We start from the raw sequence: 25493 nt of genomic DNA on the forward strand, positions 1-25493 counted from the left end.
CCAGTTGGCTTCCTTTTGATCCCTGAGATCTGCAGGAGAAAAAAAAAATCAGGGACAGGGCTAAAAAAGCACTTTATCGTGCATTGTGGGCATAACTTTCGAATTGCCAAGTAGAAAAGCTCTTAACTGCCAAAAAGGGTAGAGTAAAAAATAATTTTTCCTGAAAAGGAAGCATTAGACTAAATAAGTTTGGGGACCTATGTCTACACCAACAAAGAGGACTTCTCGAAGGAAATCAAGAAAATGACAACAATTATACTAGTCTCACCAGAGATAAAATAGTTAGGAATAAATTTAGCCAGGGATGTAAAAGATCTATATTTAAAGATATATTAAACATCATTAAACTATTAAAACTACAAGAAACAAAAAGAGGTTCACATAAATAAATTTTTGAAAAAACATAGCACACTTATATACATATAACAAGAATTACATTACAAAAATGTGGATATTACCCAAGGCAATCTATAGCTGTGGTGCAATCCTGATGCAACCTCTGACAGGACTCTGTCATGGGATGGAAAAACTAATTGACAATTTTATATGGAAAGGAAAGAGTTTCAAAATAAGTAAGATATTATCAAAGAGAAAAAACAGAGTAGAAGATCTCATCCTACCAGATCTCAGAATCTAGTGTACAAACACGTTGGTCAAAGAAATCTCATACGGATACAAAGACAGATACAAACCAGTGAAAGAAATTTGAGACCCCAGAAGTAAGTCCATACACCAAAGGACAATTCATCCTCAACTTCCCCATGACAGGGGGGCGAGGGAATCTCTTCAACAAATCTCATGGACAAATCTGAACAGCTATCTATAGAAATATGAAATTGGACCCATATCTCACACCATACTCAAAGATTAATTTAAAATGTAGAAAAGATTTTTTAAAATCATTTTATTGAGGGCTCATACAACTCTTATCACAACCCATCCATCGATCCATTGCTCAAGCACATTTATACATAGGTTGCCATCATCATTCTCACATTTGCTTTCTACTTGAGCCCTTGGTATGACCTCCTTATTATTCCTCTCCATCCCCACTCCCCTATCCCCCATGAACCCTTGATAAATTTATAAATTATTATTATTTTGTCATATCTTACACTGTCCTATGTCTCCCTTCACCCACTTCTCCACCACTGTCCATTCCCCAGGAAGGAAGTTACATGTAGATCCTTGCAATCTGTTCCCCCTTTCTCCCTCACCTTCCCTCCACACTCTCGGTATTGCCACTGTCACCACTGGTCCTGAGGGGTTCATCTGTCCTGGATTCCCTGTGTTTCCAGTTCCTATGTATACAGTGTACATCCTCTGGTCCAGCCGGATTTGTGAGGTAGAATTGGGATCATGATAGTGGGGGGCGGGTTTGGAGGAAGCATTCAAGAACTAGAGGAAAATTGTATGTTTCATCTTGCTACACTGAACCCTGATTGGCTCCTCTCCTCCCCGCGGACCTTCTGCAAGGGGATGTCCAATTTCCCACATATGGGCCCAGGGTCCCCAATCCACACTCCCCCTCATTCAAAATGGTGTGATTTTTTTTGTCTTTGAAGCCTGATACCTGATCCCTTCAATGCCTGGTGTGCTTCTTCCATGGGGGCTTTGTTGTTTCTCAGTTAGATGGCCACTTGTTAATATTCCAGCCTATAGGACCCCAGATTCTATATCTTTTGACAGCCGGGTACCATCTGCTTTCTTCACCATATTTGCTCATGCACCCATTTTGCCTTCAGTGATCATATAAGGGTAGGCTGGTGTGCTTCTTCCATGTGGGCGTTGTTGCTTGTCAGCTAGATGGCCACCTGTTTATCTTCCCGATCATTAGACATAAGAGAAATGCAAATTAAAACAACAATGAGATACACCTTACACTCTCAAAGATAGCCCAATTCAAAAAATCAGAAAGCAACAAGTGTTGGAGGGGCTGTGCGGAGCTAGGAACTCTCATCCATTGCTGGTGAAACTGTAGGTATGTATAGCCAATATGGAAATCAATCAGGTGATATCTAAAGCAGATGGAAATCAAGCTACCATATGACCCAGGAATCCCCCTACTGGGCATATATCCAGAAGAGGCAAGAAACAAGCCATGGCCAGACATCTGTGCCCCAATGTTCATCGCGGCACAGTTCACAATTACAAGGAGTTGGAAACAACCCAAATTTCCATTAACTGGCAAGTGGATTACAAAATTGTGGTACATACATAAAATGGAATGCTCCACATTGCTAAAAAGAAGTGATGGACATAAGAAGCGCATCGTCACATGGTCACAACTGGACGAAAGTTTGCTAAGCAAACGAAGCCAAGCACAAAAGGACTAGTACAACATGGAGTCCGCTGAGGTAAGCTTTAAAAAAATGCCAAAGGGGCATAGGAAAAAAGCTACTGTATACAAATATTCCTGGGGTGAGGAACAGGTAGTATGACAGGGCCAGACCAAATTCAGGGATACATATGGTAGACAACTATAAAAAGAGGTGGATGGGGAAGGAAACAAATTAAAAAGAAAGGGGTAGCGGGGGAACAGAGCACTAATCCACAAAGGGTAGTGTATTGATTATATCTCGACTGGGAAAGAGGGACCACAATTTAACTCGGTGCTCCAAGATGTGAATGCAACATGCCAGTATGGAGCAGGGAACTAGTGGAGAGGTCTGAGGGGTCAGCCCCAATCCCAACTATTTGGACACCTACCCTTCCCGCCAGAAGAATTTACTTTAGAGGACAGCACTGAAGCTGCAGCTCAGGGAGAGGGAAATGTCTGATCAGAGTAAATAGGAACAAATGAAGGGAGAGGAAGAGAGAGTTGAGCATATCCTGGCCCACCAGAGCAGACAATCCACAGAAGACCATATGGCCAGCCCCACTATATAAGATACGGCATCCTTCACTAACCCATAACCCTACAGGGGACAACACTGGAGATACAGTATGGGAACTTTGCCTGATCTGATCCCACCACACACAGGTAAAACACTAAGGGCATGCACCAGAAAAGCAAGGTGAACAGAGCAACAAGGTCCCCAGGGAATACCAAAAAATAGACTTTTGGGCCAGGCCTTCACACCCTATCACAACTCCACCAGAAAACACTCCTAAAGGCCAACAAACAATCCTTGAACTAATTACAGGCTTTTCTGTTGTTGCAGCTGCTGTTTGTCATTAGTTTTTTGTTGTTCCTGGTGATGGTTTTTTTTCCTTTGTTGCTGTTTTGCTCTGTCTTGTTTCTGTGCATGTTATTATCTCTGTAGGTCTGTCTAATTAAGATAGACTGTATGAACAATCTAGAGCAGAAAAAAAAATGGGACCAACGGCTCCAGGGGACATGGGAGAGAGGGGGGTGTGGGTAAAGGAAGTGGTGTTAACAAACCGAGGGACAAGGGAACAACAAGTGATCCAAATCAGTGGTGAGGAGGGTGTAGGAGGTCTGATAGGGCGTGACCAAGGGTAATGTAACTGACAGGAAATACTGAAACCAAAATGAAGGCTGAGCAGGATAGTGGGATGAGAGGAAAATCAAAGGAAATAGAGGAAAGAGCTAGGAGGCAAAGGGCATTTATAGAGGTCTAAATAAAGGCATGTGCATATGTAAATATATTTATATATTAGAATGGGGAAATAGATCTGTGTTCATATATTTATAGTTTAGTATTAAGGTAGCAAATGGACATTGGGCCTCTACTCAAGTACTCCCTCAATGCAAGAATACTTTCTTCCATTAAACTGGCATTTCATGATGCTCACCTTCCAAACATGATTGCTGAAGACAAAGCAGTTGCATAAACAAAAGCGGTAAAGAAAGCTGATGGTGCCCAGCTATCAAAAGGTATAGTGTCTGGGACCTGAAAGGCTTGAAGGTAAATAAGCAGCCATGTAGCTCAGAAGCAACAAAGCCCACATGGAAGAAGCACACTAGCCTGTGTGATCATGAGATGTTGAATTGATCAGGTTTCAGGCATCAAAGAACAAACAATCAAATCATTGTGAATGAGGGGGAGTGCAGATTGGGGACCCAAGGCACATCTGTAGGCAACTGGATATCCCCTGACAGAAGGGTCATAGGCAGGAAACGGGCCAGTCAGTGTGCAGTGTGGCAACGATGAAACATACAACTTTCTTCTAGTGCTTATATGCTTCCCCCACCCCACTATCATGAAACCAATTCTACATTACAAATCTGCCTAGACCGGAGAAGGAACACTGGTACAGATAGGAATTGGAAACACAGGTAATCCAGAACAGATGATCTCTTCACTACTAGTGGTGAGAGTGGTGATGCCAGGAGGGTGGAAAGAAGGTGGGGTAGAAAGGGGGAACTGATTACAAGGATCAACATATAACCTCCTCCATGGGTGATGGACAACAGACAACTAGGTGAAGGGAAACGTTGTACAGTGTATGATATGACAAAATAATAATAAGTTATAAATTATCAAGGGTTCAATGAGGGAAAGGGAGTGGAGAGGGTGAGAAAGATGAGGAGCATATACCAAGGGCTCAAGCAGAAAGCAAATGTTTTGAAAACAATGATTGCAACAAATGTACAACTGTGCATGACACAATGGATAGATGTATGGATTATGATAAGAGTTGTACCAGGCTCCAATAAAATGATTTTTTAAAGAAATTGATTGTGGTAGCTATTGTACAATATAGCTTGATCTGAATGAATTATGGAACAGTATGATATCGGTATTAACTTCCCAAAAATGGTTTTGAAAAAGAGAAACTAGGCACAAAAGAGTGTATCTCCTGTGATTCCACATGTACGACATTCTGGAGCAGCCAATATTAGACATTGAACCAACCAGACTCATTGTCCTCAAGTGGATTCTGACTTACATCAATCTCATAGGACAGACTAGAATTCCCCCATCACGTTTCTTAGTAGTATTTTTGGACCTATACTGCCACACCTTTCTATCAGAGAACAGCCAATGTTCCAACTACTGACCTTGTAGTTGGTAGCCAATCATTTCATCGCTGCACCATGAGGGTCCCTTAAAGTCTACCTATGGTGATACAAAGCTGCAAAGTGGTTGTTTAGGGAGGAGTGGGGAGGTGCGTTAGAAGAAGGCACAGGTGACCTTTACAGAGTGATGGATATTCTTTGTCTGGATTAGTGGGGTAGTTAAATAAAGCCATCAAGTCTTCATCAGAGAGCCCATTTCAATTATGTGTGTACTTGTATACAATTTAAATCTCAAGGAAGTAGTCATTTCCAGCTGTTGTTAATGCTGACTTATAATGACGCCATGTGAGCAAACCATATAGTTTTAAGGGTTTAATCCCCAAACGCAGATCACCAAACCTATCCTACGAGGAATCTCTGCGTGCATTCAAATCACTGACCTTTCTGCCAGGAGTTGAGCACTTTGTCAGCTGCACCACTCAGGGACTGTTGAAAAGTAAGAGGGTACATTGTCAAACCAATATAGTAGAGGTGGTTAGGTTAAAATGTAATTCCTTAGCTTTTGGGGTTTTTTCCCCTCAAAATTCTATTATTGGGAGTTCATACAGACATCGTGTCAGTCCATCATTCAGCCTTAGCATTGGATCTCCATTTTGACCCATTTTAAAGTTGTTTAAGTTTTTAATATCTTCTGCTTTATTTCTACTGATATTTTTCTAATTTATCTAGCCACTGCTGTTAGGTATTTCCCCCTCTTGTTTGTGTTTTGTATGATGTTCTGTATATGTAATCAGGAGTGGTAAATCTATTGACCTAGTAACAGGACTGATAATTGCCCAGCAGCATGGAAGAAAGGTGTAAGGTAAGGGGGGACTGGGAAAAATGAGTACAAGAAGAACATGTTCTGAAATTGATTGTGATCTTGGCCATTTGAGAATATTTTTTGAAAGTATAAGATCAAGTAAAGAACAAATGAAACTGGAAAGGTTTGCTTTAACTCAATCTTTATAACCAACTAAGCCATAATCCCTCTTTTTTGGTTTCATTCACCTAATTAAGAGCAAAAAAGTCTTAAAATAAGTTCTTGTGGCGAATAAAACAAATGTACTGAATACAAAGATGTACAGGTGACTGGGTGATGCAAACATTTCCTTTGGCTGCAAGCATAGGGGTCAGTAATTTGAATCCCCCAGTGTTACGACCCCGTGGAGTTCTTCTCATTTGTAGCACATGCATGGGGATGGACAGGAGTCAGAATTGATTCCATGACAGCAGGTTTTGGGGGATTTTTAAAAAATAAGTTCTTTCAAGGTGTTTAAGAGTCTGGGTTGTGTAATGGGCTATGTATTCAGCTGCTAATGCAGGGTTTTCAGTTTGAAACCACCAGTCACTCCTCAGGATAGAGATGAGGCTTTCCGCTCCTCTAAGGATGCACAGCCTCAGAAAGCCACAGCGGCAGTCCTCTCTGTGCTATAACATCAGTATGAGTTGGTATCAACTCAATGGCTTTGGGTCTGTTTTGTTGGTTTTTTTTTTACAATGTGTGTTCACAGAGAAGATGAAAACAATGAAAGAGCAAAGAGCTTCATATACACATATTATAGAACATGAAAAGTCACAGAAGTCTAGTACAGTCTCATGTTTGTTCAACAGCATTTATCTACTACCTACTACAAGCCTGATATTTCAAATGCAAATGTAAAGACATAAAGTACACACTGAATCTAACCCAGGGCTAAAAGATGGGGCCCTGACAGGACAGAGTAGAATTGCCCCACAGGGTTTTCAAGGGTGCAGATCTTCATGGAACTGGACTGCCTGTGGAGCAACTGGTAGATTTAGATCCTGACCAGTTGGTTAGCATCCAAATGAGTCAATCACTTGCAACCAGGACTTCTTTGAAAGAAGTCAATAGGCTGCATCAATCAAGTAATAATAGCTTTGGTAAATGCTTTGAAATGTACAATACTGAGTGATATTATCAAGTTACTATAGGTGGTGAGAAGATGCAACTTTATATAGACTAAACAAATGACTCGTCAACCAGCCCTGTTTGGAAGAAGGAAGAGAAAACACGTTTACTGGAAGTAGCAAGAGGAAGCTTTGTAGAGAAAGTAGATTTTCAGCAAGACTCTAAAGAATGGAGATATTTTGATCAAACAATTGCGGGGATACAAATTGCAAATTAAATCATGGCCATGGCGATAAGAGAGAACCACAGTTCCATTTCTAAGGATCATTTATACGTTGGAAGGAGAGAAGAGTTCCTGGGTGAAGTTGATGGTTCAAACCAGGCCAGAGGCACCTTGAAATACCAACGCGGTGGTCCGCTGCTGAAAGGTCACAGCAGTGAAAACTCCATGGAGCGTTTCTGACATGCGCAGAGTAATCCCAAGTCAGCATGAACTCTGACACAACCAAGATCAAAAACATAGATGGGTTGCATGAATGTCACATAGGAAGAAGTAGATAGAAAGCATGTAAACCACCTCAAACAACCTGACGACATCACTCTGTGTTTTACCCTTTAAACCTCTTACCAACGCTATGAACATTTGACTTATGAGTCCTATTTACTGCTTTAAAGGGAATCCTGGTGGCAAATGCTTAAATCATTTAAAAATATTAAAATTGAACAAGAGACTTAATATTCTGTCATCTAAAAATAGTTTACTCAAAGGGATGTATGCATAACAGCAGGTCAAGAATGGAGACAAACGACTTTCTTAAGAAATCATGACAGAAAAATAGAAATGGGGAACAAAAATCAAGACAGAAGCTAGGGAGTATCTTGAATTTGACTCGATTGAGACTGAGGGTACATTGGATCGTCTGTCCAGTAGTGTGAGAATTGAGAACTCACATAGGAGGACTAGAAAATAGATAGTATTTCTTCCTTACAGAATTCAGAGTGAAAACTACAATCTTCCTTTCCGGGGGCCCAGAGTATTGCATCCAGGTGCAAGACAAGGACAAGGTGGAATTTTGTAGGACAACACGTCCATATGAACGGCAAGTAGATCTCAACTTTCCCGGGCACTGAATTTTTATTGGTTGATTGAAAAAATATCGCCAACGTATTAGTGCCAGAAAAGGCAGGATTTTTATCATGGGGGATCAAATGGGACTTGGTCAGGAGTGGTAAGAAGCAATTGTGGCTGCTAAGAGACCCGAGTACAAAATACCAAAGGGTTTTTATCACAAAGTACCACAGGGACAGGACTTGGGGTCATATTAAAGCAAAACTGTTGAGAGACCACGTGGCATCAAATTAACAAAAGCTGTGAAATTCAAGCACTGAGGTTGAGTATTTCAACTGTTTCATAACTGTCACTAGAAACAACCATTTGGGGAAAATATGAATGGAACATTAGATTCTTTGAATGGAAGTGATGCATATCCAAAGAGAACATCCTGATAGCTTAGTGATCACACACCTAGATGCTAACCACAGCCAGCAGTTGGACAGCACCATCCATTCCTCTGGAGAAAGAAGACACTCACAGTCTCGCAAATTCACAGGGGCAGTTCTACCATGTTCTTTTAGGTCGCTAAGAGTCAGAATGGACTGGATGTCGGTTCGAAGTGAGAGGTTATAGGAGAGAACGTGATGACTGGCACTTCCTTCCCAAAGTTTTTACAGCCTCTTGGATATCTTTATTCCTCAATGTGTAGATTATGGGATTGAGCATGGGTGTTACAACACTATACAAGACTGAGATCAGTCTGTCTTTCTCCAGGGAGTACGTCGAGATGGGCCGTGCATATGTGAAAATAGCACTGCCGTAGTAGAGAAGGACAATCAGCAGATGAGATGCACATGTGGAAAAGGCCTTCTTCCTCCCCTCGGAAGAGCGGATTTTCAAGATGGTGGAGATTATGTAGAGATAGGAGAGGATGATGCACAAGAAAGGGGTCCAACCGATAAACACACCAATGGAGAGCAATGCCAGCTCGTTGACTGATGTGTCCCCACAGGACAAGATCAGCAAAGGGGGGATGTCACAGAAGAAATAGTTTATCTGGTTGTTGCCACAGAAGGGAAGACGAAAGGTCAGTGCTGTGTGCACCACTGAGTTGAGGAATCCACCGGTCCAGCAAGAGGCCGCTAACTGGTTGTACAGTATTTTGTTCATGATAACCGAGTATCTCAAAGGCTTGCAGATGGCAATGTAGCGGTCATATGCCATGGCCGCCAAGAGGAGACACTCTGACCCCACAAAGAAAATGAATGCAAAAAGTTGAACCACGCATCCCCCATAGGAAATGCTTTTCTTCCGAGACAGCAGATGCACCATCATCTGGGGGACATTGGTGGTGGTGTAGCAGATGTCAAGAAAGGCCAAGTTCCCTAGGAAATAGTACATGGGTGTATGCAAGTGTGCATCCATTGCCGTCACTAACATAATGAAGATATTCCCGCCCAACGTGCAGATGTAAGTCAGAACGAAGACAGTGAAGAGTAAAAACTGCAGATCATTTAGGTTGGAGAATCCCAAGATGATGAATTCTGATGGACCAGTTTGATTTTTAACTTCCATGATGTAGCCTGGTTTCCTTTTGGAAATTTGGGCCGAGGGAGGCAAAGAGCAGACAGAATAAGCATGCGGTACAGTAACAACGGGCTGCAAAACAGACAGTAGAAGGGTTACAGATAAAACCATCGCCATCTACATGAGACTCGAAAGAAGGGAAACAGCAACGTTTCAAAACCCGTACCTGCTACCTACCACCAAACACAAGTAAATACAACCAACATTTCACCTCTCTCTCTCCTTCCCTCTAACTGATCCCAGCCTCTCCTCTTTTCTATCTACCTTTAGGAAGAGGCTTTACCGGGGATAATGTTCCCTTCTATCAGGTCCAAATCACAGCAACCGTGCTCTCTACAATACACTGAACCACCACCCAGTACTGCGACAACTGCAAACTCTAAAGTTTGAGCCCATCATTGCAGCCACCGTGTCAGGCCATCTTGTTCAGGGCCTTCCTCCTTTTTACTGACTCCCCGTGACCTAGCATGATGTCCTTTTGCAGGGATCGTTTTCAGGTCTCAAATATATGAGGTGAAACCTCTCTATCTTGGCCTCTAGGGACCAAACTGACTATACTTCTCCTAAGACAGATTTGTGTGTTCTTTAGCAGTCTATAGCACTTTCAATGCTCCTCGCCAACACTGTAGTTCAAATGCATCAATTTTTATTTCCTATAGTTCAAATGCATCAATTTTTGTTTCCTATAGTTCAAATGCATCAATTTTTGTTTCCATCTTCCTTATTCAATGCACAACTTTCACGTGCACAAAAGGTCATTGAAAGTACAGTGGCTTGGGTCAGCTACATGTAAGTCCTCAAAGTAACACCTTTGCTTTTGAATACTTTAAAGAGGCCCCATGTAGCAAATTTACCCGATACAATATACCTTTCCATCTCTTGATTGCTGCTTCCATGGGCAGTAATTATGGAGCAAAGCAAGATAAAATCAACTTCTATCTTTTCTCTGTTTATCATGATGCTACTTATTGGCCCAGTTGTAAGGATTTTAGTTTTCTTTGCATTGAATTGTAATCCTTGATCTTCATCAAGTGCTTCAGGTCCTCACTTTCAGCAAGCAAGGTTGTGTCACCTCCATATCACAGATTGTAAATAAGCCTTCCTCCCTTCCTAATAATAAAGTCTTCTTCATATCATCAAGCCTCTCTGATTATTTGCTCAGCATACATATCGAATAAGTATGGTTGGGGGATACAACCTTGTCTCACACAGTTCCTGTTTATAAAACATGCAGTATTCCCTTGTTCTGTTCACTAAACTACCTCTTGACCCATGTGCAGGTATTGCAGGAGCACGATGTCATGTTCTGGAATTCCCATTTCTCAGGATTATCAATCATTTGTTGTGATCCACACAGTTAAATGCCTTTGAATAGTAGACGAAACATAAGTAAACATCTTTCTGGTGTTCTCTGCTTTGAGCCAAGATGCATCTGACATCAACAATGAGATCCCTTGTTCCATGTCCTCTGCTGAATCATGCCTGAACCTCTAGCAACTCCCTGTCAGTGTACTGCTACAAATGTTACTAGATCATCTTCAGCCAAAAATTAATCGGATGAGATATTAATAATGTTGTTGTTAAATGCCCTTTGGTCATCCCTGACCCACAAAGACCATATGCACAATCTTAAGCTATCCTCACAATCATTCCTAGGCCTGAGTCCATCATGCAGGATGTTGTCAATCCATCTCATTGAGCGCCTTCCTTTTTTTCACTGCCTCTCCACTTTACCAAGCATGATGCCCTTCCCCAGGGACTGTCTTTCCGGACAATATGTCAAAAGTGTGTAGAGGAAGTCTTGCCATCCTTGCCTCTGAGGAGCACTCTGTCCCTACTTCTTCCAGTACTTATTGGTTTGTGCTTGTAGCTGCTCATGGTACTTTGGGAATTATTCTCTATCACAGAAGTCAAATGCATTGATTGGTATTAATAATACTCTTCTATAACTTGAGCGTTCTGTTGAGTGACCTTTCATTGGAACGGGTACAAATATGTATCTCTTCCAGTCAGTTGGTTAAAAGCTGGCTTCCAAACTTCCTGGCATAGACAAGTGAGTGCTTCTAGTGCCTCAGCAAATTCTTAAAGCATTCAAATTGGTATCCCATCCATTCCTGGAGCTCTGTTATTGTCTACTGCTTCCTGTGTAACGTGGTTCTCTTCCTTCAGTATTATCGGTTCTTGATCACAGGCTACCCCTTGAAATGGTGGAATGTCATTTTGTTATTCTTTGTAACGTGACTGTGTATTCTTTCCATCTTCTGTAGGTGCTTCCTGTATCATTCAATATTTTGCCCATAGAAACTTTCAAGATTGCAACTCAAGGCTTGAATTTTTACTGACATCTTTCAATTTAACCTACACTGAATGTGTTCTTCCCTTTTGGTTTTCTTTCACTAGGCCTTTGTACCTTTCATTATATTTTACTTTTCCATTATATATTTTACTTTGAAATTCTTGTGAACTCTTTGACTTCATCTTTTATTCAATTTCTCTTAGCTACTGTACAATTAAGAGCAAGATTCAGAGTCTCTTCTGATAGCCACCTTATATTTTCCTTTCTTTCCTGTCTTTTTAATAATCTTTTGCTTTGGGCTTCACATAGTAGCATTTTAATCACGTATTTTCCTATTTTTGCACTTAACTGTGGAAGTCCAGGTTTCCTAATATTTCTTTTCCCAATGAGAGTTCTATAGGAATAGTTTATCTCTTGTGTCCATATCAACTATAAATCACTTACCTTGAATGGTAACTCATAATATCAATATTGTTATCAGAAGATTAATAGCTTTCTTACAAAATGTCAAAAAGAATTAGGCCAAAAAAGAATGTCACCATCTCAATATGAGCTAATATCTCACTATCCTAACAAGGATAGTTTAATGTTTTAAAATAGGTGCCCAGTTTGTTCTGTGTGTATGCACATTTAGTTTTATTGTAACAAAGCAACTAGTACTCTTTAAACGCTTAAAAGTGAGCATCTTTCCTTTCCAGTAAAACAAGAAGAAAAATTAAAAATAATCAGGATCAAAAATACAACATAGAATGTTAATTCCAAAGAGGATCCTGCAGGTTCTGCTGATTCTCCCATCGAGTGGCAGGGCTCAAGTCATCATTCGGAGAGAATTTTATTTTAAATGTGTCACCTTATACTGCAAGTATGTCCATTAAACATCACAATTAAACATGCCAAAGGAGAAGTCATATTGTTAAAATGCCCACTTAACCCACCCAACATTTCAAACCCACCCTCTGCTGACATTCTGTAACCCCTTTCTAAAAGCTTCCCCCCCCCCCCCGCTTTTTAAACAAGAGAAACTAGACAGATACACGTTGGTAAATGCTAACTGTCCACATTGACATAGAGACACAGTGTAATCTCTGAGCCCACTATACAGAGAAAGGAGGATCAAAGCTAGAATTTGATGCATTACTACACAGAGACCCTAGCACCCTCCAGCTGCCGGGAGATCCAAGAGAGCAGAGGGTTTTCTGTTTTCCCACCGAGCTTGGTGGTGTGTTGATTCCATAGTTTTTGTTGAGACGGGAATTGATAAAAACTATTTTGAAAACAACTGGGTAGAGATTCTTTTCCACTGTATTCTGCACAAGGCATTTTTCTCCCCACCCCCAAATAATTTGAGAACCATGGTGTAGAGAGAGAAAAGAGACCTAAAAGATGGTGATTGAGCACAAGAGGAAGAAACAAAAACCAAAACTAAAACAAACAAAAAAAGACAGTAACTTGTTCCCAAGGACTGAAGAAAATGTAAAAAGGAAAGTTGGAATCCATCAGTGTTCTGCTAGTCATCTCCTTCATCCTCCCCTCCTTCCTCTTCCTCAGCATCATCTTCATTCTTCCCTTTCATCTTCATCCCCTTTTCATCAATGTCCTCTAAGCCTTCTTCTTCTTCATCATCATCATCACCATCATCATCTTCTCCTTACCCAAAGAGTACTTTAATGATGTGGCCAAATCTCCTCTTTGATGACTTCTCCCAACTCCTCTGCACCTGCATCAGAATGGCCGGTAAAACCGGTAAAGAAACCCCCTGGTTCTTTGTGCTGCTCTTCCTGCTGGCTTGATTCTGTGTTTGGAATGTTTCATCAAATCCTTTCCAGATTCCCATTTTATTTCAGTTGATTTTGAAGATGAATCATCACTCTCATTCAGAAGAAATTCTTCGGAGAGAACTTTGTTTTCCAAGTAAGGATTTTCATCAAATGAAAAATCTATTATGTAACCTGATTTAACATCTTCAAATTCTGTCACTTCAATTCTAGTCATATATTTCAGTGCCTCTTCATTCTCTTCCACAAGCAAGGCAGACACTTGCGGATGGTTGACAAATGTTGTCACCCCCAAAGTTGGGATTTGGGAATCCATTCTGACCACTTCTAAAAGAATGGTTGGCAGAGTTATATTTCTCTCTGACAAGAGGCTTCTCCATGGTGGGGGTGGGGGGGTGAGCGAAGGGCGCCTCTCCAACATTTCTCCTTGGCTTGCTCACCCTCCCGCTGGCTAGCTTGCCCTCCCACTGTCTCCCCCTTGCTGGTGACAGAGCAGGGATGCAGGGTGGAGGGGAGGCGGCCGGGCTCCCTAGCTCTTCCTCTGAGTTCTCCTGAGTTTGTTCTTTATAGACAGCTTCTGTAATTCATACACTGTTAGAAAAAATGAAAAGTATGGGATAATCTGTTTTGCTTTCCCCCAGATAATAGAGTGCCTTAGTTGATTTTTATTCCTGGGTAAAATTAATTGTGTTTGTTTTAGAAGCCTTGAAAAATACAGAAGGGAAAATAAAGAGATTAAAAATCTTGAAAGTCTGAACTAGAGAAAATCTCTACTGTTTTAGTCGTTCTATAGATATAAACTCATAAATTCAAAATAGGGGTCCAAATGTGTGTAATATTTTAACATGCTTCATTCTTAAGCACCATACTGTCAGCTCTTCAGATGGCAAAGAGGAGCCCTGGAGGTGTAGTGGTTACTCCTTGGTCTAAGAACCTCATGGTCCGCAGTTCAGCTTTCAACTTCATAAAGGGTCTCACAAACCTACACCGCATCACTGTGATTCGATAGCAATTAGTTTGAGTTTTCAAATGGCAATGAATGTACACCTGAAACATGATCATTAGTGATAGATAATGCTCATATGGGCCCAGCCAAACTTTCACGTACCAGTAAAACCAGTTACCCTAGAGTTGATTCCAATTCATGGAAATCCATGTATATCACATTAAGAGTGATCACCATGGGATTCTCAATGGCTGGAGTTTGGGGGAAGTAGGTTGCTAGACCTGTCTCCTAAGATGTCCACCAGGGGACTTGACCCTCCTATGTTTCAGTTAGTAGCTGAGTGCTTAATTATTTGTGCTGAAAGTATAAGTATTCATCCCCCTTACTGATGAACACTTGCAATGTCTCATTTTCTCATTTATTAAATTTTGCTACTGTAAATTTCAGTAAAGGGTTTAATGCATTAGATTTCCTGAAAGTTGGGTCAGGTTAGCAGAATTTTAACAAATTTCTTAAAAGATCATCTGTCTTGAAAAGTCAAGAGCTGCTTAACTGAGTCTGTGTCTTTGTGGCAAAACCACTGTAAATACTGCAGGCTGCGGTGGCATGGTCATCTCTGAGTTCTTTCCATGTAGCATCAAATTTACATGAACCCTATGACATCAGGAACAATGGTTTTCCCACTTTTGTACAGAGTAAAACTCTGAGTCTCAGTGATAGTAAGGTCTGCCAGAGGTTCACCCTCAGAGAGAGGTGGGGAGGCATGGGGGGTGGGGAAGATGGGGGAAGAGAGAGGGAGAGAGAGAGTTTTAACTCTTCTATACCCAAACGAAAACCTACTTCTATTCAGTATTCAGTTGATTATGACTCATGTCGGCTCTATGGTTTTTCCCAGGCTGCAAATATTTATAGGAGCAAATAACTTCAGCTTTCTCCTGCAGAGCCACTACTGACCCGGAACCACCCCAACACCCTCTTTGCCATTAACAACGGTTCATTGTTTACCCAACAGATCCATCCCTTCAATGGGAGGGAATAATAAATATATATTTAATATTGAGTGACTAAATGCTTAATTTCCTGTAACTGCTAACAGTAGAATGCTCTTTCAAACAACTCATCTGGGTTTTAATATAAATGGGATTATTTTGATGGGTTACAAACTTTTATGGTTTCTGTCCCTGGCTGTATATGGCAATTTGCTATTCTTACAGTACATTGATGGTTAAATCTTATCAGTACCAAGACTTAGATACATTTTTACTAGTTGATTCCCAGTATGCTTGCATATTTTTGGTCCAGGTATACATAATTGAAATGTTCATGTTTGTACTCTTAAAAGATATGACTCTAGAGTTTCGTCAAGTAATCAAAATACCTGATAAAATTAGAATGGGCGTAGTAACATTTCCTTGGCCTAAAATAGTCAATCCTTAATACAAGGAAAAATAATTTTGTGGTTTGATGCTATAAGATAAATTATAGAAGGTAAAGAGATTGTTGCAACATAATAGAAAACAACGAATGTGGGCCATGTGCCTGATATCTATACAAAAAATACATATCATTGCAGACCCAGAGTTGCACATAGATTACACTTGATTCCAAATTTGGATGGTTTCTCTATATTTTTATTTGAATTTCTATTCCTTTTTTTTGTGCACTGTGGAAGTTTTCAGTGGAGAGAGGAAACATGATGGAGAAAGGTTTAAATTCCCATGACAAAAGAACTTCACCTTACCAGAGAGCAAAGAGAGGAGGCTTTGTGGTTGACATGGACTCACTCAGGGGTTAATAGTAATGCGAAGCTATGGCAGGGATGTCAGGTGTTCATGTTTGAGTTATGTGAAAGTCTCGCTAGAAAATGCATGGACAATGGATTGGAAGGGAGTAGGATGGAACAAGCTCATCCAGAGAAGGCGGTCTGGTTCTGGGAAGACTTACAGCCTCAGAAACCCTATATTGGGTCCCCATGAGTCAGAAAGTCCTCCCCTGAAAGTGGGTGGCAGCACGTTAGACCTCAGAACAGAGTAAAGGGAGAGCAGCATCCTTTAGCCTCCCTTACCCACATTCATAGGAAGCCACTTCTGACACCTAGTCAAGTCTTTCTTACTCCATGAGCTTCCTCCTTCCTTCAAAGCATCCTTTGCTGTGTCCTGATCGGATGTGCAGTTATGTGATAAAGGGACCAAATGAAAAATTGGAAACAATTGACACGTTACCCTGCTAAGGCCATTTGCTCTACAATAAGAATATCTTTTCCCTTCAGATTAGGCGCTAAAAGGTGAGTCACCTGCAGTCTCACGACCTGGGTGCTTTTTGCTCATTCACTTTCTTCAAAGCTTGGCTCAGAATTTATCTTTCCCTTCATCACTCTCCCTTATTGAAAATTCTGTAGTTCTTTATATATATATATATATATATATATATATATATCAGCTGTGGCATTTAATAGGCAGCCTATATATATCATTTATTTTGTTATAAAAGTGGTTATCGCTCTTCAGGGATGTTTAACTGATTTAATTGGATATTCCTAAATCAATTGGCACAAGATTGCATGCAGACATTCCAGTAATTGCATATAACAGATAAATAAATACTTGGATCTATAATGATTTAACTTTTAAGAATGGAGCCCTACTGTGGTAATGTTAGACACAGTAGCAGATTTCCCAAGAAAAATTTCCTTTCCTTCCCTTGACTACAGAGTATAATGCTATAAAATTTGGGAAACCATTCATATCCAATATATTATTTTTATATTTGTAGCCATCATCTATGTCACAGAGTCTAGCTCAATCTTACAAGATCATAAAATTAAGAAGTAGTAAAACTGAGAGTAAAAAAATAATTTATTCTGGTCTCAATCTGGAACCAAATCTACCAAGTGGTACTCAAAATATTCCACATAGTTGATCGCTGCCTCCTGTATGTATAGCATTAGGCCAAACTCAGAAAAGACTATGCATCAGATTTCACACACAAATCCAGAAAGAAAAAATAATAAATGGATCTTGCCCCATCTTACCCAATACCATGAAACCTGATAAAATACGCGGGTACAAGGGGGAAGAGGAAGAGAGAACGGAAACATTTCAGGGATTCACAATGTAGTATGATTTCCAGAATCACTGTAAATAACCCAGAACAAAGGCACCCAGAAAATTAAGGAGTAAGATTGCCCTTCTTTTAAGGACATTTCCTTCTGAAGGAGCCAAACCCAAGCCAGACCCCTTTCTGTGGATCCACTCTGACCCATGACTACTCCATGTGTCACCGAGAAACTAAAGCTCCATAGGTTTGATGTGTGTGCGCGCACACGTGTGTGTTCCTGCAGAAGCAGGCTTGTTTTACAGAGCACCGCTACACAGGTTCAAGTCACTAACTTTTAGATCAGTGCCAAAGATACAAGTCAAACTTTCGCGGTTGATTTTAACTCATCGCAACCCTATAGGACAGAGTAGAGCTCTAATACTGAGTTTGCAAGGCTGAAAGCCCTTATAGAAGCAAACTGCCACAACTTTCCCCCAATGGGCAGCTGGTGGATTCGAACAATTAGCCTTTCAGTTAGCAGTAAAGAGCATAACCACTATGCCACCAAAGCTCCTAGAGAAGTAGAGGGTACAAGTAATAGCATTACATGGGGACCAGATCTGAAAAATCGGTGTTTCTTTATTAAAAAGTGTTCTTTGCTTAGAGGGCATTGAGTTTATGGTAATGGTGGTGGAATAATTGCAAAAATGTATCGCTAAGAATTTTACAACATGATGAGTATAATCAATAGCGCTGGAGTATACATGTAGAAGTTGTTAAATTGGAAAGTGTTTTATTGTATGTTTTTATGCAACTATTTTTAAAAATTACACGAATAACTATGAGTAAAGGGAAGAATAAAATGTTCTAAATTTTTTAAATATGTTCTAAAACTGATTGTGGTAATGATTGTACAACTCTTCCTGATATGACTGAACTATTGAATTGTATATGTGGAGTGACTGCCCATAAAGGCAGGAAAAGAAAAAAAACATGTTCTGAAAATTTAAATGGAGTTGAAAATGTAGAAATTATAGTAATCCTCCAATCTTTTGATTTTAAAGAAATTACACAGCAAATAAATAACATTAACATAAAAAAGGCTCAAGAGCTACTTTGAAAAAATACCAAATTCCCATTAAAAACTAAATCTTCTGAAAAGGTCACTCAAAGAATTATTCGGATTCGATGCTTTTTAAAACAGTGGCATATTGGCTTCGGTAGAATATATTAGAAAATATCTATCTTTTGTTTACTAAAGATCCGGTCAACTAGCTGGTGACCATTCTAAATGACACGAGCGCACTTCACGGCTCACACACTCAGCCTACTCTTTCCACCCAGCATGTGCACGGACACCTGGATGCTCCTTCCCTTAAAGCCCCACAGGTCATCTATCGTCTCATCTCCCACTTGCTTCGTCTCTCATCTAAAGTGCAAGATATAGAAAATGCATTTCCAAGAACAATAGACCTTTAGCTAAACAAGTATAAAAAAAAAAAGATAAAACCCAAACAAACCCAACGTACTCACTCTTTGATGTTAGAAAAGATAGCAAGAGATCAGAAGTTACCATTCAGACACTTAGAAGCTGATGTGAGTTTGTTTTTATGAACACAAGAAAGTGACAATAGCAGTCCCCAGAGAGTCCATGCCTGAGTCTCCCTAAGTGGGATGTCTTCTAGCAGAGTGCCAAACATCTCCACAACCCCTGAAGGCCACTACATGGCACTTAAGTGGGCAAGGACCATGATCCAGGGATGCAGAAATCCCCTCACCTGGTGGGGCGTATCCAAGGCCCCTAGAGACACACCAGTGGGATTTGGAACACATTCCTGCCTTCTCATTCCTACCTCAAACCTCTGGGCATCAATTGTTCTCCATTGCCTCTGTTGCCATCACACCTCTATTTCAGTGAGTCTTACATGTGGGTGAAACTGTTCTAGATGAACCCTGTCTTCTTAGCGCGCATCGTGCACATGAAAAACGTCCTGCTGGTCTTCAATTCCTTGCTAAGCTGCCACATCAGGGCCTAGCAATCCTTGGCCTCCAAACTCCAGGACAGCAGTCAGATTCTCTGATTGTCATTTTCTCCCTCTAAGTTAAGGGAAAGGCCCTTCCTTTCCTTCTGTAGGTGGGTAAATTTACTGCAAATCTTTTTCACTTAGAAATGCTCATCAAACACCACCTATCAGTCTCCTAAGTGTTCACTTATTTGAAAGTTATGCACCGCAAGCATCAGTTGACCGCCTCCTTGTGGTTGTTTGTGAATATTGAGAATAACTACATTCACTGCTAGCCTCTGAGGCCGCAGGGGACATGGAGAGAATGTGTGAACATTAAGAGAGACTTACTAAAGAGGAGCCCTGGTGGTTTGTGCTGTGCTGTGATCAGCAAAGTCAGCAGTTCCAACTACCAGCTGCTCCATAAGAAAAAGAGGAGGCTTTCTACTCCGGAAACCCATAGGAGCAGCTCTACTCTGCCCTACAGGGTAGCTGTGAGTCAGAATCAACTCTATGGTAGTGAGTTTGAGAGAAGATCAACACTATTTTAAGGAGAGGGTTTTCAGACAGGGTAAGATAAGACAAAATAATAATGTATACATTATCAAGGGTTCATGTGGGAGGGGGGGATGAGGAGGGAGGGGGAAAATGAGGAACTGATGCCAGGGGCTTAAGTGGAGAGCAAATGTTTTGAGAATGATGAGGGCATTGGATGTACAAATGTGCTTTACATAATTGATGTATGTATGGATTGTGACAAGAGTTGTATGACCCCCTAATAAAATGATTAACAAAAGTTAAAATTGGCTCCGGGAAAAGTTTTGGAGGTATTTTTCTTTAACCAACATCACTCTTATTCCCTTGTCCTTGAGGCATTTCAAAGCAATTTAATACCCAATGCCACAGAAAACAAGTGGCATGTGTCTAAGAATGCTTATCATCCTGAGAAACGATAGTCAATGTAAGACTCTCACACTCTTGACCTGGAAGTGTTTCTGAGTCAGGTGAGACCTCTCTTGAAGGGAATATTTTCAGTTAAGGCCAGAAGCCAAACCAGCTCTCAGCAAATTGTCAATTATTGTAGCTGATCTTCAAAATCAAAATTATGCCATTCTTCATACAATAGGATGCATTTTTGCACAAAGGTTTCTTGTGTATCACTCATCTGAATATTGTCTACTTTGCTAATCTTATGCATTTGAATTTGTAGCTTATTGTTAACTTATTGTGCATAATTGGATTGCTAGCTATTCTGAACAACTCTTCCTCAGGAATATTTTTTCACCCCAATCATTTAGATTTCTTCTATTATACTGCCTATGTTTATGCATATTTTTAAATTATGTTTATTGCAATATCAGTCATCATAAATGTTGATTTTCACAAATACCTCCTAGTATTCTGTCATCTCTTTAGTAACTTTTTGTATGGTGAGTTTCATTCAAATAAATCCTGAATTTTTCCATGATGAAATCCACTGGAATTGTGCAGTGTGAGGTTTGTTTAAAAATAATCCCCCCCCTGCCACCCAAAAAGAAGAAGTCTTTCCCCTTGGTGGACCACAAATATATTCCATTATCTACTTGTAGTTTTAAATCATTTTGCTAGCTGTAAGTAGGAATCTAATTTTCTTTTTTCTGCTAAACTTTAGTCATGCATATGTTGTCATTTATTACTAAATGTCACCACTTCTGGTGTGTTAGTCTGGGTTGAAACTACCCTGAGAAACAAATTCAAAGACACTCACATATGTATAAAATAGAGTTTCATATCAAAGAGCAATTGTAAGTTAAGAAAGCATCCCAGGCCTGTTCAAATCAAGCCAATATGTCTAATATCTGCCCATAAGTTCAATACTAGTCCATCAATCCCTCTTCAGACTCACATAGTCACATGCAATGATGCATTTGATGGCAGACGTGTGGATGCAAACTTTGTGGATCCAATAGCGGTGGAAGCATCTCAGCGCTGGTGTGGGCCTTCACACGGCTCCTCCAGCTCTTTGAGTGTGGCTCTTCAACAGAAAGGTGGAGCAGAATTAGGGGCTCTCACAGGTCTCAGAAAGTCTCTGCATGGCTTGTCAACAGAAAGATGAAGGCAGAGAGAGAGGAAGTTCCCAGAATCTTCAAGAGAAGGCCATGCCACAAGGAGGCATCACCAGGCTTTGGCCTGATTGACAGGCTAGACTCCACCCCAATACTCATTTATCAAGTTGACTTGAAATTATATAACTAGTACACTTGGTAGTATCACATTTATCAAAAATTAAGATGATATATATGTATAAGCTCTATTTTTCTAAAAAATTTACTGTCCAAGTCAATTCTGACTTATAGTGACCTATAAGACAGAGTGGACCTGCCCTTGTGTGTTTCTGAGACTATAAATATTTAGAGAAGCACCAGGCCTCCTTTTTCTCCAGTAGAGTGACTGGTAAGTTTGAACTGCAGACCTTGTGGTTAGCAGCTGAAACCATAAGCCTTGACAACCAGGGTTCCTTATAAATTCTATTAATCTTGTAATAGATCTTAATACCATTGAATCATTTCATCCTTTCATTTTTCTAAAAATTTTAGGGAGCATTATGAGGAATTTTAACTTTCACGAAATCTAAGAGTTTCAGTGCATTAAAGTTATAAATTATTTTAGGGAAAATGAAAAATTTCCGCAAGCCATTTTTTTGGGAACTAATCCAGTTATCACACCATTCCATAGTTCAACCATTGAAAGCAGCATTGTACAATCACGTCACAATCAGTTTCAAAAAATATTTTTTTGTTCCTTCTTGAACCTTTTGATATCAGCTCCCTCTTACCCACCCCCACCACCCCTGCCACATGCCTCAGAACCCTTCTTCTTGTTATGGTCTCTATACATTTACTTATCCTGGGCTTCATATGCTAAACATAGAAAATACATAACACAAAGTCCAGAAGGTAACCAATGGTAACAAAATACAACAGAGATAAACCTCAAAAAGGAAAAAGGAGGGAGAGAATATATTTTAAAATCCACACACCAAGCACTAAGTATATCCAAAGGGAGATGAAGTGAAAAAATGAACATATTTAAATGTTTCCTCAACCCAAGGAATTAGATGACTCAGTTGTTAATATATTTTGTACCCTTAAAGAGTCAATATTTTTACATTGATATTTGTATCTGTTGACTCTAAACATAATAAAACAATAGCATTAAAAAAATGTCGTTATACCACATCACTATCGAACAACTTTGGTGAGTGGCTCTACTTTAAAAGCATCAGTCCTTCCTCACTTGTGTTCTAGGTGTCTTCCAATGTGAGATGTTCATCTTCTGGCACTTTATAAAATAATATTTTTATGAAAGATTTCACACTTTCTATGTTTGTTCATGTAATCTCTGCATTTCATTGCCAACTGAACTCCATTCATATTTGTTAATCACGTTACGCTGATTTAAAGCACAGCATGTGAGGAAAACAAAGTTATGGCAAGGCAAATCTCCTGATGGAAAAGTATGGAGACAAAGGTGTAGCTGGCAGAGAACAGACACGTACTTTTTATGTAAAAAAATTTCATTACATAAGTCTCAGAGTCATATAAATCTGCATAGTAATTGGTGCTTTATTACTTTGCTTTAAGATATTCAAAAAATTTATGTGAAAACTCTTCATTTTGTTTATTAGAAACAAACAAATTAAACAAACACCAAAGCCAAGGGCCAGAAAAAATTAAGGAGATGTACTAAGTTCATGCATGATGTAATCAGTATGCATGATTACATGCATGCTTCAAACTCCTAAATCTAGCATTCCTAATGAACACACACCTAACTCCATTCCAATATTGGTGCATTATCAAAATGCAATAAGGTAGTGTTGAAAACAACAACAGCAAAGTTAGCAACAGCTAGAAGCTGAAAGAAATCTGATATGTATATCTTGATTATAGATCATTTCTCAAATTTCAGATTCAAAAGCAGCTCATAAGTCATTTTGTTTCACCGTTCGTCATCCCGTGGTGAGAAAAGAGGACATAACTATGTAGGACACTGTCTATAAATGGGTGTTGGATGCTGTTATTGTTTGTGAAAGTATGTAGGCTGAATGAAGAAAATTTGAACTTATTGTGCTACAAATAATCTTAAGAATTTGCTTGCCTTATATTTTTTGAAATCTCAGTAAATATAAAGACATGATTATTTCCCGACATGACTTTTCTATTCCGGAAAATGCATTAAAATTTGTTAAATAAGTTATAGTTTGTTAAATAAGTCATAGTTTTCATACATTTTCTTGTAGATGAAATATCAATTTTGAATATGAAGAGCAAAATTAAATGAACTTTCTAATTTTCAAATTATTTTAACAACACAATTAAAAACATGAAACAATAAATAAATAAATAAATAAGGACAAGAAGGCTTTTTATCTGTACCAATGTACATGCTCCAGGCTAGCTGGATTTTTAAGGTAGAACTGGTTCATGATAATGGGGGGTGGAGCAAGAAGCATTAAATAACTAGAGTAATGCTGTGTGTTTGGTCAATGTGATACTGTGCCCTGACCGACTCGTTCCTTCCTTATGACTGTTCTGTGAGGGGGTGTCCGATTCTCTACTGATGGCCCCTGGGTCTCCACTCCAACCGTCCTCTTTGGCATCAACATGAGTGTTTGTTTTGGCTCTTCTGATGTCTGCTACCTGATCCTGTTGACACCTTGCAATCATATGCTCCTACAGGATGGTATGCTTCTTTCATATGGGCTTTGTTGCCTTCCTGCTAGATGTTCACTTTTTATTTTCAAGCCTTTAAGACCTCAGACACTATATCTTGTAATAACAAGGCACCATCAGCTTCACCACATTTGCTAATGCAACCATTTTGTCTTCAGGCATTGTGTTGGGAAGGTGAGCATCACAGAATGCCAGGTTATTAGAACAAAGAGTTCTTGTATTGGGGGTGGGGCTTCAGTAGAGAATCAAGGTCCATTTGCTACCTTATTACTTAACATATAAATATATGCACATAGGCCTATATCCCTATCATTATATATTAATATATTTACATATACATGCCTATATTTATACCTCTATAAATGTCTTTTACCTCCAACTTCTTTCATCTATTTCCTTTTACTTTCCTCCTGTCCCACTATCATGTTTTTTCTTCATTTGGCCCTTTATAATTTCTCTCAAATACATTGCACTCTGATCAAATTTCACCAGGTATTCTATGCCCTCCTCGTCATTGACTTTAGATCTTTTGTTTCCTCATTTAATTATATTTTATTTTGTCTTCTTGAACTGCCCTTTGATATTTTCTGTTCAACTCTGACATCATAATGTCTTCCATGTGCCTTAGCTACTCTATGATTTAGAGCAAATTTCAGAATTTCTTCTGAAATCCTTATGGATTTTGCTTCTCATCTTTGTATTAACTTATGCTTTCCTTATGCATGTTGTTCTTGATGACTTCCCATAGCCCATTAGTGTTAAATGACTCACCTCTCAAGATGTTCTCAAATTCAGACGGTTTATATTCAAAGTCATATTTTGGATCTTGGGAACTTGTTTGGATTTTCTGCAGCTCCTACCTCAACTTAGATCTCAGCAATTGATTGTCTGTCCCACAGTCAGCCCTTGGCCTGGCTTTAGCTGCTGATATTGAACTTCTCTCTTGTCTTTTCTCACAGATAGAGTCCATTTTATTTCTGGGAATTCCATCTGGCGAAGTCCATGTGTGTAGACAGCATTTGTTTGTTGCAAAGAGGCATTTGCAAGAAAGAAGACATTTGTCTTGCAAAATATTATCATGTCATCTCCAACTTTGTTTCTATGAAAAAAGGCCTTATTTTCCAATTGCTGTTCCTTTCTTTTTCCTTACAATTTTTAATTCTAATCACCAATAATCATCAATGCACCTTGATTGCATGTTTAATCAATTTTATACTGAATATTTTGGTAAATTTTTTTCAA

General features: G+C 39.6%; 1 protein-coding gene and 1 pseudogene across 1 annotated transcript; both read right to left on the reverse strand.

Moving 5' to 3' along the window:
• Nucleotides 1-8520: 8520 nt before the first annotated feature.
• On the reverse strand, nt 8521-9483 carry LOC142441282 (olfactory receptor 5V1-like). Its single transcript, XM_075543324.1, has one exon. The coding sequence runs from the start codon at nt 9466-9468 to the stop codon at nt 8521-8523; it is 948 nt and encodes a 315-aa protein (XP_075399439.1). The 5' UTR covers nt 9469-9483.
• A 3800-nt stretch (nt 9484-13283) lies between these two features.
• On the reverse strand, nt 13284-13867 carry LOC142441294 (protein SET-like; annotated as a pseudogene).
• Nucleotides 13868-25493: the final 11626 nt, after the last annotated feature.

This window comes from Tenrec ecaudatus, chromosome 1 (genome assembly GCF_050624435.1).
Source record: "Tenrec ecaudatus isolate mTenEca1 chromosome 1, mTenEca1.hap1, whole genome shotgun sequence".
In the NCBI taxonomy this organism is placed as follows: Eukaryota; Metazoa; Chordata; class Mammalia; order Afrosoricida; family Tenrecidae; genus Tenrec; species Tenrec ecaudatus.